This window comes from Gadus chalcogrammus, chromosome 19, assembly GCF_026213295.1.
Source record: "Gadus chalcogrammus isolate NIFS_2021 chromosome 19, NIFS_Gcha_1.0, whole genome shotgun sequence".
NCBI lineage: Eukaryota > Metazoa > Chordata > Actinopteri > Gadiformes > Gadidae > Gadus > Gadus chalcogrammus.
Genome location: NC_079430.1, coordinates 18,790,964 through 18,805,338, shown reverse-complemented (window position 1 = coordinate 18,805,338; position 14,375 = coordinate 18,790,964). Strand labels below are relative to the sequence as shown.

General features: G+C 45.4%; 2 protein-coding genes across 3 annotated transcripts; both read left to right on the top strand.

Annotated features, from left to right (window-relative positions):
* The first annotated feature begins 613 nt into the window (after window positions 1-613).
* On the top strand, window positions 614-11,776 carry ints13 (integrator complex subunit 13). 2 transcript variants are annotated; one of them, XM_056578539.1, is made up of 17 exons: window positions 614-1,088; window positions 1,435-1,691; window positions 1,995-2,069; window positions 2,284-2,486; window positions 2,864-2,944; window positions 3,089-3,179; window positions 3,847-3,975; window positions 5,735-5,819; window positions 6,262-6,354; window positions 6,755-6,859; window positions 7,124-7,302; window positions 7,759-7,923; window positions 8,534-8,688; window positions 9,147-9,377; window positions 10,002-10,132; window positions 10,465-10,600; window positions 11,068-11,776. In XM_056578539.1, exons 2-17 carry the CDS (start codon window positions 1,467-1,469, stop codon window positions 11,102-11,104), a joined length of 2,121 nt encoding a protein of 706 aa, XP_056434514.1. In that variant the 5' UTR covers window positions 614-1,088; window positions 1,435-1,466; the 3' UTR covers window positions 11,105-11,776. The 2 variants fall into 2 exon arrangements, with proteins under 2 accessions (XP_056434514.1, XP_056434515.1); XM_056578540.1 differs by having other exon boundaries at window positions 615-1,088; window positions 6,755-6,844; window positions 11,068-11,775.
* A 259-nt stretch (window positions 11,777-12,035) lies between these two features.
* On the top strand, window positions 12,036-14,290 carry LOC130372498 (natural killer cells antigen CD94-like). The gene has a single exon (XM_056578543.1). The coding sequence runs from the start codon at window positions 12,331-12,333 to the stop codon at window positions 13,030-13,032; it is 702 nt and encodes a 233-aa protein (XP_056434518.1). The 5' UTR covers window positions 12,036-12,330; the 3' UTR covers window positions 13,033-14,290.
* Window positions 14,291-14,375: the final 85 nt, after the last annotated feature.

Below are 14,375 nucleotides of genomic sequence, written 5' to 3'. Positions count from 1 at the left end.
TTAAGTTTCCTTTTCGAAAGGGAAATGCTCTCTAGATAGAATCAACAGTAGCTGGCACCACTACCACTTGAACATTTACAATTACACTTTACACTACACGTTACACTGGACCTATCTTCATCTTTATCTTGTATTGTTGCTGCTATGTGGCTGTGGAGGAACGAAGCGTAAGAATCGTGCTTGGGTGACCTTGGGTGCCTTGAAAGGCGCCTCCAAATTAAATGTATTATTATTATTATTTTCTAGGCCTACTTGTACAATAACTAAGATACCGTAATAAAAGTAATTCTGATTCTGATTCTCTCTGTGTAGGTCAATGAATGTCATAGTGAAACCTGGTAAAGTGCTTGATGAAATAAGACTAAACATAATGGAATACAGTAGACCAAAACGTACAATAGAATCAAATCAAATATATAATAAATAGATAAAAAATATATATTAATTTGCAATCTACTCAACAACTTATTTTATCATCTCATCAAATATATATTTATCAAACACTTATTTTTGCTTCAAGAAATACAACCCAAAAACAAAAGTTCTTCTTTAAATTAACTTAGGCAGAGGTTTGGTTCTTTGAGCTGCGCCGGAACCTTCAGCAGCGAGGCGCCCCTGGCTCAGTGCCTCCGTCGGACCACTAGTAACGTAACCCCGCACCGTTAAGCAGTTCCGCTAATAACAAACCATCCTAGCTCCTTTTAAATAGTTTATTTTTCCGTGACCACTGTATCCCTTCGAAGTTGCATTGGGTGTAAACGATACCAGCCGTATACAACCAAAATGTGACCCGTGTAGATGGTGTTCTTGTATAGGTATTACGGTAGGAATTGTGTTTTTATAGGTATTACGGTAGAGCAGACGGAGCTGGGCACTACCAGCTAACGTGGTCGTAACACATCCACGACATGTTCGCCTTCGGGTAATCCTAGTTAATAAAAATGCTATAAACGTATTATTTCCAGTTAGGTCACTCGTCTATTAGGTAGTTGGGCCACACCGTTTAGCTGGTTAGGTTTATCTGTAACCCCTGGCCGGGTTTAGCTGGTCTTCAGAGGGAGAGGCCCGCGGTCTGTCACAATCACAAGGTAAACCTGGCTTTATGCTTCATGTTGATCTATTATAAACACTACTCTGTGGTGATGTAGGAATAATTTGACCCTTAACATAAGGTTCATCCCGTTTTTTTGTTTTTTTTGTTATTTATTTTAAATTCTTAACCCTCAGTTCTCATCTTTGATAAACAAAGTACATCTTATCTGCATGACACATTTTTGCATGCATTGATTTTCTCAATCAAAATGCATACTAAGAGTTAGATAAGGGAGTGTGATGGTTGAAGGCGAAGGTACCAGTCAAGCACAACAGAAAAGTGTGTGCTTATGTTTCGTCCATGTACCTTAATGCCACTCTTCCTCCTTCTATGTACTCTAGTCTACCCAACCCCAAACCCAGACCCTTCCACCATGAAGATGTTCTCTGTGGCCCACAAGACGGCCTTCGTGGTGGACCACTGCCCTTACATGGCCGAGTCCAGCCGGCAGCAGGTGGAGTGTGACGTGCTGACCAAGAGCCGTGCCCAGGGAGTCATACCCCTGGCCCCCGTGTCCAAGTCGCTGTGGACCTGCGCGGTCGAGTGTTCAATGGAGTACTGCCGGATCCTCTACGACGTGTACCCCCTAAACAAGCTGGTCAGTGTCCATTCGTCAGTCGTGTGTGTGTGTGTGTGTGTGTGTGTGTGTGTGTGTGTGTGTGTGTGTGTGTGTGTGTGTGTGTGTGTGTGTGTGTGTGTGTGTGTGTGTGTGTGTGTGTGTGTGTGTGTGTGTGTGTCTTGTCTCTGTGTGCCTCGTCTCTGTGTGCCTCGTCTTTAGGTCTTGTGTTACTCGTCTCATATGTTTATGTTACATAAACCCTGGAGGCCATTTGTTACATAGGATCAGTTGGCTTTGTTGTCTAATAACAGAAAGAGTGCACTTGTCTTTTTTTCTTCACAGATTAATTACATTGTGAGTGACTCCGAGTTCCACATCCTGAACACCTGGAGACAGGAAGACCAGAGCACCCACGAGGTAATTCAAGGCACCCTTCGATACGCAAAAACAACTCGTCACGGACCAAGTGGACGAAAACCTCAACGCAACGGCCCAAGCCGCCCTAACCGTAGCGCTCTCTACATCATCATCTCGTGACAAAAAGGGTTTAGGTGAAGTGGTGATTGCGGGGAAGGCTGGGCCCCTCCTACTTCCTGTTTCTCTTCTCACTTCCTCCCGTCTGTGGTCGTAGCTCATGTCGGCGCTGGCGGCGGTGGGGCCGCCCAACCCCCGCGAGGACCCCGAGTGCTGCAGCGTCCTGCACGGCCTGGTGGCGGCGGTGGAGTCGCTGTGCAAGCTGACGGAGCTGCAGCACGAGCAGCGCACGGTGCTCATGGACACGGCCGAGCGCGTGGCCAACCGCGGCCGCATCATCTGCCTCACCAACGCCAAGAGGTGGGTGGCCACCCACTGGAGCTCCGCCCCGAATCCACAAGGGAGGGCAGGGACGTACACTCTGTTCAAACCCAACGGGCAACATCACTGCGTTTCCTTTATTAATTGTTCATTCATAATCTGTGCATGACACAAATATGCATCAATGAATTGTGCATGTACACCAACATATTTTTTGCTATGTATGCCCTAATCTACATTTGTGTTCTTATATTTTTATGATATCTTTTAATATATCATTTCTAAAGCAATTATAACCTACATTTTCTCCTTGGATGAATTAAGTAACCTGAATGCCTGTATAATTGTGGTTTGTCACCAACAGCCATAATAATAACCTGTTATGAGTCCCAATATATTTCGGTGTGTCTTCGCAGTGACACACACGTGCGCATGTTAGAAGACTGCATCCAGGAGACGCTCATGGATCAAAACAAGTTGGCCGCGGGCTCGGACAGGTACGTACCGAGCAAGAGCGGGTCAGGCTCGCACGGATGACGGCCTCTGAAAAGGCCCCTTTGCTAAAAACCTCCCTTTGGGCACTATGTGTGAGTCTGCGTCTACCTGATTGGCTGGAGGGAAGTGACCGTGTTCTCCTCCAGGCTGATGGCCATCCAGCAGTGTGAGCTGGTGTTGGTGCACATCTTCCCCATGGGAGAGGACGCACTGGTGTCCGACCGACCAAAGAAAGAGGTGTGCTCACTGAAACATTTGTACATAATGTAAAAACCTTCCCCACAAGTACCATGTATAAAGACAAATGATGATACATTGCATCAGATGCACCAGGAAAAAGTCGTTAAATATTGCCAATCAATTAAGCATTTCACAGTGTTGACTTATAGAATTATTGCTTTTGATAACTGGATTCTAAGGAACAGATTTTTCAGGGGAATTGGGGTTATGATATGCATACACCTGCCGCAGGCATTTTGGACTAGCAAAATAATTAAAACGAATAAAAAAGTCCTGTGTGTACGAACATACCGCCTCATGACTAAAGGGCTGATAATGGTTCCACGTCGACACAACGCAAGGGGGTTTACGGACCGATTACGTCCTTCCGTAATCGGTAATCGCAAGGGCCTCCCAAAAATTGTAAACTTGCGTCGAGGCGACACAGCAGTAAGGGCTGTGATTGGTCCGCTCACTAAAACCCGACGCAGAACCAACCCAGATTCACGACTGCGTCGAAGCGTCTGCGGGCTCCTTTTGTTGTGTCGACGTGGAATCATAACCAGCGCTTAACAGCCACACGCCAACGACGAACGTGGTGCGATAAGCACTCGCCCACTTTCAAAGAGTGGACGGGGGTTGAGGAAATGTGTTTTGACACCCGGGGGCCGCCTGGCCCGGCCAGATCTCCCCCTTACTCACCAGTGAGGTGCACAGCGTGCGGGCGGGCCGACACCTGGCCACCAAGCTCAACATCCTGGTGCAGCAGCACTTCGACCTGGCCTCCACCACCATCACCAACATCCCCATGAAGGTAAGGCAGCGGCTCTGTGGCCCTCAGCCTGTACAGCTGCACCTCCACTCCCTACAACACTAGACTCGTACAAGGGGGTTCTGGATGATCTGTTTTATTGATCCCCCGATGGGAAATGTGGGTGTCACAGAAGTACAGGACAGTCATAAGAATGGATAGTTATAAAATAAGTCATTTTTATGAATGTGCAAAAAGATAAATGTAAGAAACGAAAATGAACTGATTTAAAAGACAAAAGAAACGGCTACCTATACTCACTTTACTTTATCTTTGTCTGTTTGAGTGTGCTTCTACCCATCCTTCATGGCTGATTCTTTTTATTTTGTTCCTCATCTGCATGGTTTGGAAATATCTCATCTGCATGTTGATCTTGACCTTTGAACCTGCTGCTGGTTTCATGCTGTATTTTCTGTTTTGCTAGCCCACATTAAATGTTTGCGAACAGGTTAGTATTCGCTCACACACGCATGAAAAACCTGAGGGGAGTTTGGCGTTTTTTTTAGCTAGCCCACACACACCTCTTAAAGCCTCAATGAGGAGTTTATGTTTAGTTTTTTAGGAAAAGCACTTTAGATTAATTAAAATGGATTCAGAAGATCGATCCTGTGAGCTCTTCGCAAAATACCTTCATGGTGGCCCATCAATTAAATTAAGAAATACGTGTTTTCATTTCCTGTTGACGACAGAATAGAAAAAAGTTATTTGCCAGATCTTAATTTGACTGAATTCCGGCTCTCACAGGCTAGAATATTTTTTGAAGATTAAAAAATAGCAACAATTCTTAATAACAGTTATTGCATTGAGCGCAACAGTCTATTTTGCCATTGTTCAGAGCTTTTATCATAGAGTGCTGACTCCTCATAGCTGCTTTTACTTCTGGTAGTGCAAGGCTAACAATTTCAATTTCAGCTTTTTTTTCCCCCTCCTCCCACCCTTCCGATTGGACGATTGTGTTGTATACGATTTGATGTATTTAGGTCATAGTAAAGGAGAGGCAATTTTGGTCTCAGTGGATGAAGGAAATTAATAAAAGCCCTTGCACTAGTTAATCGAAGTATAAAGCTTAAACGTACAAACCCCCAAAAAAGATACAAAACCGCCTATTCAGTCACTTGTACGCTATGGACATGCGTACAAACCGTGGACTGTCTCTGTCCTGCGGGACATTTTTAGTTTAATGTCAAGTCTTCTGTGACCAGTATGCCTCTCCTTGACTTTCCCAAGAGTTTGGTGTCCGTCTCTAGCAAATCTGCAGTCTAGCCCATAGCGATCCAGACATAGTGGTCCCATCTATGTGAACCCCCCCACCTCTACTGCATCTCCTTTGTCGTGTCTCCGTGTGCCCGTTTGTGCTATCACTACATGAACACAAGTAGTGTTGTTTTTAAACTGTGGCCATCTAGACCTCCACTTCGCTGTATCCAACTGTTGATAGTATTCCATTCACCACAACAGATGTTTGTTAAAAGGAAGGTGTTCTGTACGTTTTAGATTTGTCCATAAATGGTAATTGACATCAGCCTATGTATTATCTGAAGGAAGTCCCAACCAACATGAAAAGGCTGATGGACGTAATTAAACATATTAAAAGATTAGCAAACTGAACCTTCGGCCTCTCACCAGTACCCTCCCCATCCTGAACCATGAAATCAGCAGTGTTCACCCATCTCTGTGCATGTGTGTCTGTACGTACGTGCGTGCGTGTACACGGCCACACCGAACTGTGTACCACTGCTCAACGTTGTCCGTACTCGCGTAGGAAGAGCAGCACGCCAACACGTCTGCCAACTACGACGTGGAGCTCCTGCACCACCGAGACGCGCACCTGGAGTTCTTCAAGAGCGGTGGGTTGAGAAGCTAATTAAAACCAAAAGCGTAAACGTATGACGAGGGGTCCCAATGACACTGATCCCTAACCCTAACCCTGGTCCGAAGAACTACCTAGCTTCTTTAGCCGACCAAAGAGCCACATAGCTCTTACACTGTTGGTTACAGTGTGAGAGTGTTAATTTGTAGTCACAATTCTATGCAACAATACTAAGTTAAACGGCTGATATTAAGCCACCAGGTGTGAGGGTGGTCAGCCATTACAAGTTGTTTGAAATCTGCCCTTTTCTGTGTTTTAGTGACATCACAAGTGGGTGTGTCCTAATCACACCCAAACCTGGTGGCATAACATAATCCCTTGAAATAACTGATGCTACTTCACAGAATAAATGCTTAGATACCATTGATGCTGGCCGCCATAACATCAACGCCTGACTGTTGCTGTGTCGCCCCCTGCAGGCGACCTGCACATGGCGGGCAGCACCAGCAGAGACAGCGGCCTGAAGGAGACGGTCACGCTGAAGTGGTGCACGCCGCGGACCAACAGCGTCGGTAGGCTGAGCGACGACACCCTTAACCGGGGACGGCGCAGGGGGGGGTTTCGGTCCCTCAAGCCAGCAGGCATGAGGAGGGAGGGTTAGCTTAACACTGTGCTGTGATCAGGGTGTGGTCGTTATGTGCATGCTCATTAAAAGATAGTGTGTCGCGGCCGGGATGCGATGCGTTCTAATGACAGTATTAAAAATTTATATATAGATACATCACCATATTGTGAATGTTATGTTATATTCTATTCCAACCATAATATATTTTTTCCCCCTTGGAATTAGGATGTATTCTGATTAGTTAGTGTAAATTACAGTGCATTAGTGAGTTTTCTGATGGTGAAAGACTCACGGTTTCCTGGGTTAGTTGTGATGTAAACCACAGGGATATGTCTCCCCTCCTGCAGAGCTGCACTACTGTACGGGCGCTTACCGCATCTCCCCTACGGACGTCAACAGCCGTCCTTCGTCCTGCCTGACCAACTTCCTCCTCAACGGTACGCAGGCACCTGGTAACAGTCCGACCACACAATCCACTCACTGATTAGAAGGGTTGATTAGATAAGGGAGATTTAGTAAAAAGGACAAGAGCTTTTTTTTTTTTTTTGCGACAGGCTATACGCTTGGCTAAATCGTGTTTTACCTTTCGTTAGCCTCATAGCATAATTGCCTAAGTCATATTTTAAGGTTCATCTTGTATTTAGCGTCAAAAATGCCCGAGTCAAATAGATAACTCGATATTAACTGATTTCATTTGACCCACCTGTGTTGATCAGGCCGATCGGTGCTGCTGGAGCAGCCCCGGAAGTCGGGGTCGAAGGTCATCAGCCACATGCTGAGCAGCCACGGCGGGGAGATCTTCCTGCACGTGCTCAACAGCACCCGCTCCACCCTGGAGGACCCGCCCTCCATCAGCGAGGGCTGCGGCGGGCGCGTCACCGACTACCGCATCACCGTAGGGCTGCTCCACTGTGGAATTAATCATAATCACTATTATTTTGGTCAATATTGAAATCACGATTATTCAAACGAATAATCAAACTATTTGAGTTTGATAACATGTTGCATTTTTTCTGTATTTCTCTCCAAAAAACTATTTGAAAATAGAAAATGTTCAGATCGAAAATAACTTACAAATATCGTATCCAGCTGTTCAATTTCTGTGCAATTTCTATAAGACATTCAATGAATAAATTAAATATACTTTATAAAATTTGGTCAATCGCACAGCCCTACATCAGTGAGTCCCTCGCTCTCTCACCAAAGAATCGACACATAGTCCAGACTGTCTTATCCCGGCTACCTCTGTTGTATACAAAGAATAGGTTAAAGGTGACACATTAGACCACCAGGTGTGAGTGTGATTAGCCGTCACAAGCAGTTGGTTGATCATGAAGGGATGATTCCTCAGGACTTTGGGGAGTTCATGAGGGAGAACCGGCTGACTCCGGTCGCAGAGACGGCGCCCAACCCCGGGGGGCGGTTCCCCGCCGACCGGGCCAAGGCCCAGCTGGAGCGCTACACCCGCTACTGGCCCATGATCATCTCCCAGACCACCATCTTCAACATGCAGGCGGTACGGGGACACCACACACACACACACACACACACACACACACACACACACACACACACACACACACACACACACACACACACACACACACACACACACACACACACACACACACACTTAATAATTCATATCAACGATCGGCTCCCATCTTCATTATTCACTGCCCACAGACCATACATACATACATACCAACATAATCATTAACTTCATAAATACTGTCAATATATCAACATCCAGAGTTGCACACATATAGTTATTGGCCAACTGTCCATACATCATCAATATTGGTCAGACATCTTTCATATCTGCTATCTAATGGATGAGGCATTTACAGTGTTTAACTTCCGATCAATAAAAACAAAGTTACCTTTGAGGGACTTGGCAGCTGTCAGTTGATGGTCCACAAAGAACGGGTTGCAAGAGCCTGTAATGACAAACAAATTAAAAAAAGAATTGAAACTCCAATCAATTCTCTTCGGCAATATCTCTTGCACTCATTCACTGTCTCACTCTTTCATACCCTCTCTCTCCCTTTCTCCATCTCTCACTCTCTTACTCTCCCTCCCTCTCTCTCTCCGTCTCCTCCTCCGTGGCCATGTCTCTCGCCCAGGTGGTCCCCCTGGCCAACCTGATCGTGAAGGAGGCGCTGAGCGAGGAGGACGTCCTGACGTGTCAGAAGACCGTCTACAACCTGGTGGACATGGAGAGGAAGAACGACCCCCTGCCCATCTCCACCGTGGGCTCCCGGGGCAAGGGCCCCAAGAGGTGAGGCTCGTTGTTAGTGCTACAGCGCCAATGTTTAAATCCAGAAACATCCCAGAGTGGCTACTGTTATCCTCAAGGGCCCCAAGAGGTGAGGGCCGATGTTAGTGCTACGGCACCAGCGTTTAAAACCAGTAATGGAGAATGGACTCCCCGTTTTAGTGCCGTGATGGACATGGCAGGGACTAGAGAGTTGAGAGGGTTGAAAAAGAAAGGGAATTAAATGTTTAGCGTAGGTCAGGACCACAGTTGGGAATCGAACCTGTGTCGCTACGAGGCGTATCACCTATATGGTTATGCTATGGAATGCTTGAAAAGCGTTTTCCTACGGGGATTTCGACCAATCAAATCAAGTCAAATCGATTGTTCGTACGGTGTCGCTCGTTGTCATGGAGACACGCGCGTCGGTACTAACCACGAGACCTCTGGTTCCCGCCCCCCCCCCCCCCCCCCCCCCCCAGGGACGAGCAGTACCGCATCATGTGGAACGAGCTGGAGACGCTGGTGAAGACGCACGCGGCGGGCTCGGAGCGCCACCAGCGCGTGCTGGACTGCATCGTGGCGTGCCGCAGCAAGCCCCCCGAGGAGGAGGAGCGGAAGAAGAGGGGCCGCAAGCGGGAGGACCGCGAGGAGCGGCCCGACAAGAACGGCACCAAGGAGCCGGAGGACCGGGCCTGGCAGGACTCGGAGAGGTAGGGGCGGAGGATGAACAGGGGGGGTACACACAGTCCGACCGACCCAGTGCTGAGCTGGCCGGGCTCAGAGGGGGACTGTTTTATTTTTTTATTTTTTCACAATGTCTTGTTTTTTTTTTAAACGATTTATGATGACTATATGCTCTGTAAGGTGACCTTGGGTGTCTTGAAAGGCGCCTCTAAATTAAATGTATTATTATTATCAGAGAGGTCTTTTATTTATTAGTGGGCGGGAGTGTGTCACGGCTGACTGGGGCTGACTTCCAGGCGATCAGGTACTGGGGTCCATTGACCATAGCCTAACCCTTAGGTCGTCCTAAGCCCCCCCCCCCCCCCCCCCAACTGCTCCATCTGTATCTGAATTCACTTGTTAGTCAGTCTTTGATTAAAGTGTATCCTAAATGCGGAAAATCTATGATATATTATCCCAAAAAGGTTGAAGATTTGTAACTTTTCTATCAATAGCATGTCCCCTTAAGTTTTAAGAATTCTTAAGGGGTTAAAGAACTCTTAAGGGGAAACTCTTTGTGTGTTGTTAATTTTTAACCCATCAGTTAAAGTTTTGAGAGTTTCGTCCCTCCCTCCTACATGTAGTCATTCTTGTCTTGTTACATCCCCCAGGCTGAAGGGGGCGCTGGAGAAAGAGGAGCAGGAGTCTGAGGTGATCAAGGACTCTCCCGACTCCCCGGAGCCACTGAACAAGAAGCCGCGCCTGGCCATAGAGGAGGTCCAGCCCTCGGAGAAGGCCAAAGGTAAGCCTGATGTGAAAGATACACTACAGCACTTGCCAGTGTGTTTGTAGGCATAGCATTTTGCCAACTCCTAGCATTTAGGAGTTGGCAGGTCTTTATCCAAGGAGCTTGTTTGAGTTGAATAAAAAAAAAAGGTGAAGCTAAAATATTATTGCAATTTGTTTCATTTGTACTTATTTTTTATCAGGATAATTTAATTTAATTTTACACTTTCTGGCCTGAACCATAATCTGAAAACTCGGGCCCAGGCCAATAACCGAATAATCAATGTATAACGGCATCAGCCAATGAAAACGCAGTACTCAGCTCCTCTCTCTCTGTCCGTCTTCCAGGCCCGGTCTCTCTCCTGGCGCTGTGGACCAATCGGATCACGGTGGCCAATTCCAGGAAGCACCAGGAGTTTGCGGGCAGGACGAGCTCCGTGAATAACAAGGCTGAACTCTACCAGCACCTTAAAGACGACAACGGGTGGGTGAAGGTCACATGTTAAGTTAACCCTTTCAATACGATCCTAGGTCCCTCAACCAGTGCCAGGGTTCAATTCCCTCTGGTGCCGCCCGTGCTTAGAACCGGTGCACCTTAAATCAATTTATTTATTGATTGATTGTATATATATTTAGCTATACGTGCAGTTACATTATTGTTAAGACTGTGCATTAAAGCATCCGCCAAATGACCGTACAAATCATTTCTTGTTACTTGTGTCATCTGTAAATACTTTATTACTTTTGCAGAGGGTTGAGTTTGACTTATGGTATAGACACACGTGTTTCTGTTCAAACAAACAGACATGGTCATTCTGCAGCTGCTTATGGCAGGTCAAGGGTCATCGATGTAGTATGTGGTACACACACCCTTTGCTAGTGATGGATCATTCAAAAAAAGCATGGGTTAAGTTTATTTTTAATTTGTTACCTTTTATCCCCTGGCCTCAGAATGGATGTCCATGAAAACGGAAAGGCCTCCAGATGATCTCAGCACACCCTCACAGCAGCAGCAGCCACCACCCTGGTTACCGTGGTAACCATTGGCCACGCCCTCCAAGGAGGCAGAGGACTCGGGGGGACTTCGGGACCGTTTTCCTCCCGACTTGGTTTTCCTACACGGGCACTTGGATACAAACAGACATTGAGCTCCGACCTCGCATCTTCTCAGTTTTTTTATATATTCTTTTGTTTTTCTATTCAAAGTTCTTTGTTTTGTAGATATGCCGATCACACGTTGTGTAAAGCAATAAAGTTGTCACAAGATGATGCGTTTTGTCGTCGGTTGAGAACTAATTGAAGCGATGTGGATTAAAGCTGGGGTAGGCAATTTATTTTAGAATAGTCTTTTGGCTATATTCTTTACATCCCAACAGCAATACATGAATCGAATGCTCAGAAACATTAACAAAAATGGGGTATCTTTGGATGTTCCAGGCCTATACTAAGCTTGTCCAATCAGTTCATTCCGGTTTCATTTCATTCCAAATGAAATGATTGGATGGCTTACTTGTCCGTCTACCTACCTGCTAGGTAGCCTGGTAACTACCTTTAACTCACGGGGATTCTTCTATTGAGGGGACATTCAATGGATAAAATGTTAGTATCAATTCATGATACTGGGAGTAACAAAATAAAAAGCGTGATACCAGGTTTGCTACAAGGCTGACACCAAAGTGGTCAGTAGCATACGCAGAGAACATGTGGTGGGCTAGTAAAAAATGGTGTGGGCCATTTTTCCCAGAAGAAGACAACTTACAAAAACCTGTACCCTATCACTCGTGCATTCATAACACCTCCCTCACAAATGGGCAGTCAGCTCTGCTGGGGAACTGTAACTTTATATTAGCCAAGGCATATGGCTCAAATGTGTATTTGAAAAATGTTGATCTGTATTTTGGTCTTTTCGGACAATCAACCTTACGTTTATTACCATAAGTGATGCACAAAAACGTACCACTTCCTTAAAAAACAGGATGTGTCTTACCGTACACAGTGCCTCTGCAAGCCCCTGTAGATTCTGGTTAAAGTACTTCCTGTTTGATCAAAGGAGGTGTGAAGACTTTGATATGCTGGCATTCAAAACGCACAGAAAGACCAGGCATGCATAGGGGTAGGACGATAAGGTAAACTCTGACAGTTTGGACCAGAATATGGCTGAGGTGATTTACGCCAGGCCCAACATGATGACCAAGGCCAGGTACACACAAGGAGATGGAGAGGAGAGTGGAGATCTACGCTACCATTGAGAGCCTCAGAGATCAACACCAGGACTACGTGGGGACAGAGGAGTCCTCCAATACTCTGGGAACAGTAAGAAGTCAGCAGCCGGACCCTGTGAGCCCTCCTCGGTGGCCGATCAGGGCTGTGGTGGTGCTTCTGGTCCTGCTGTCTGTTGCCCTGCTGGCTGGACTGCTTTGGTTTGCAGTGCAACACAAGACGAAGACTGTAAGCATGGACAGAGACGTGGAGCAACTTCTCCAAAGGCTTAAGAATGTGACTGAGCAGAGAGACGCACTGCTTTGCCCACAGGACTGTCCAGTTGGTTGGGATAAGTTTGGTTGTAAATGTTACCAGCTTTCCAATGAGCGGAGACCCTGGAATAAGAGCAGGAAGTTCTGTGTTTCCCACAGAGCAGATCTGGTGGTCGTGGACAGTAAAGAGGAGATGGACTTCATTAGCAGGTACAGCGAGTACTTCTGGCTCGGAGCGACAGATGAGGCCAGTGAAGGGATGTGGAGATGGGTTGATGGGACCGTCCTGTCAGCGGATAACCCCTCCTGGACTGGAGGGAAACCTGATGGTGACATGGATAAGAACTGCTTAAGGGTTAGAGAGAAGCCCAAATTTAAATGGTCAGATGAGAGCTGTAAAGCCAGAAACTATGGGCTTTGTGAAAATCATTTAATTAATTGATGTATGGAACATTTCTTTGTCTAACTGATTCTTTTCTTTGAATATTTCTTAAATCTTTGATCGATGTTTTGTTTCATACTTGTTAAGTTCTGCCATACGAAAAGAGCTTTGATTGGCTGCAAGCCGGTGTTATCTCCTTAAAAGGAGATGACATGAAGACTTCACTGGTCACTGCAGGAGCTGTACATAGATGCTGCTCTTGTTACATTATTTTTTTTAAATGTTTCCACAGTGGATCTTGGTGTTGGAGGCTGAGGTTAGGCGGTAAAGAGTCATGACAGCCATTGGCTGGTTTTCAGTTGCTGCAAATCACACTAGTTCTCTATCTAGGGCTGCATTTACTGCCTTTATCTTTGTCCCCTCAGCTAATTATTTGATTATTTTTCTGTTTAAATGTATCTTCACTTTGGTACCATGTAGTGTGATCACATCACAACAAAACACTGTTATTTGTTGGTTCTACGGTGTTCAGAGAGAACAGTAGACTTGTGTCCTGATGTCTGAATCGGCTTGTAGGTCTGCACATAGTTTTTCGTTGCTAAATGATCACTTTTGAAGGTACAAATGCATACATGCATTCACAAACATACAGTAATTTGTAAATTGTATTGAATCAGTAAATGTAGTGTCCATTCAACCGTGTTTGCTGTCGTGAATTTGACCTTTTATTAAAGAAACTCTTGATTAATGTTTTGCTGATATTTTATTAATTGGATTTAGTTTGGAATTGGTCCCTTTGAACAGACATTGTTCAAAGGGACAATGATATTGATTTTTAATTTACTTTTGGGACTCAATAAAAAATAGTTAGTCTTTTAATCCGATATTACATATTACAATGTTTCCACAGTTGCTCTCGGTGTTGGAGGCTGAGGTTAGGCGGTAAAGAGTCATGACAGTCATTGGCTGGTTTTCAGATGCTGCAAACCACACTAGTTCTCTATCTAGGGCTGCACTTGCCTTTGTCCCCTCGGCTAATTATTGAATCATTTTCTGTTTAAATGCATCTTGACTTTGTCACAATGTCGTGTGATCACAACAAAACACTTTTGTATTAATAATCTAGTGGTTCTACGTCTACGGTGTTCAGAGAAAACAGTAGACTTGTCTGAATCGGCTTGTATGTCTGCACTTAGTTTTGCGTTACTGATTGAAACTTTTTAAGGTACATATGCATATATGTATTCGCACACATATATTCATTTGTAAATTGCATTGAATCTGTAAATGCAGTGTCCATTCTGTTGTGCTCGCTGTAGTGAATTTTACCTTCTATGAAAGAAATTCTTGATTAATATGTTTTGCTGATATTTTAGTACTTGGATTTAGTTTGGACTTGGTCC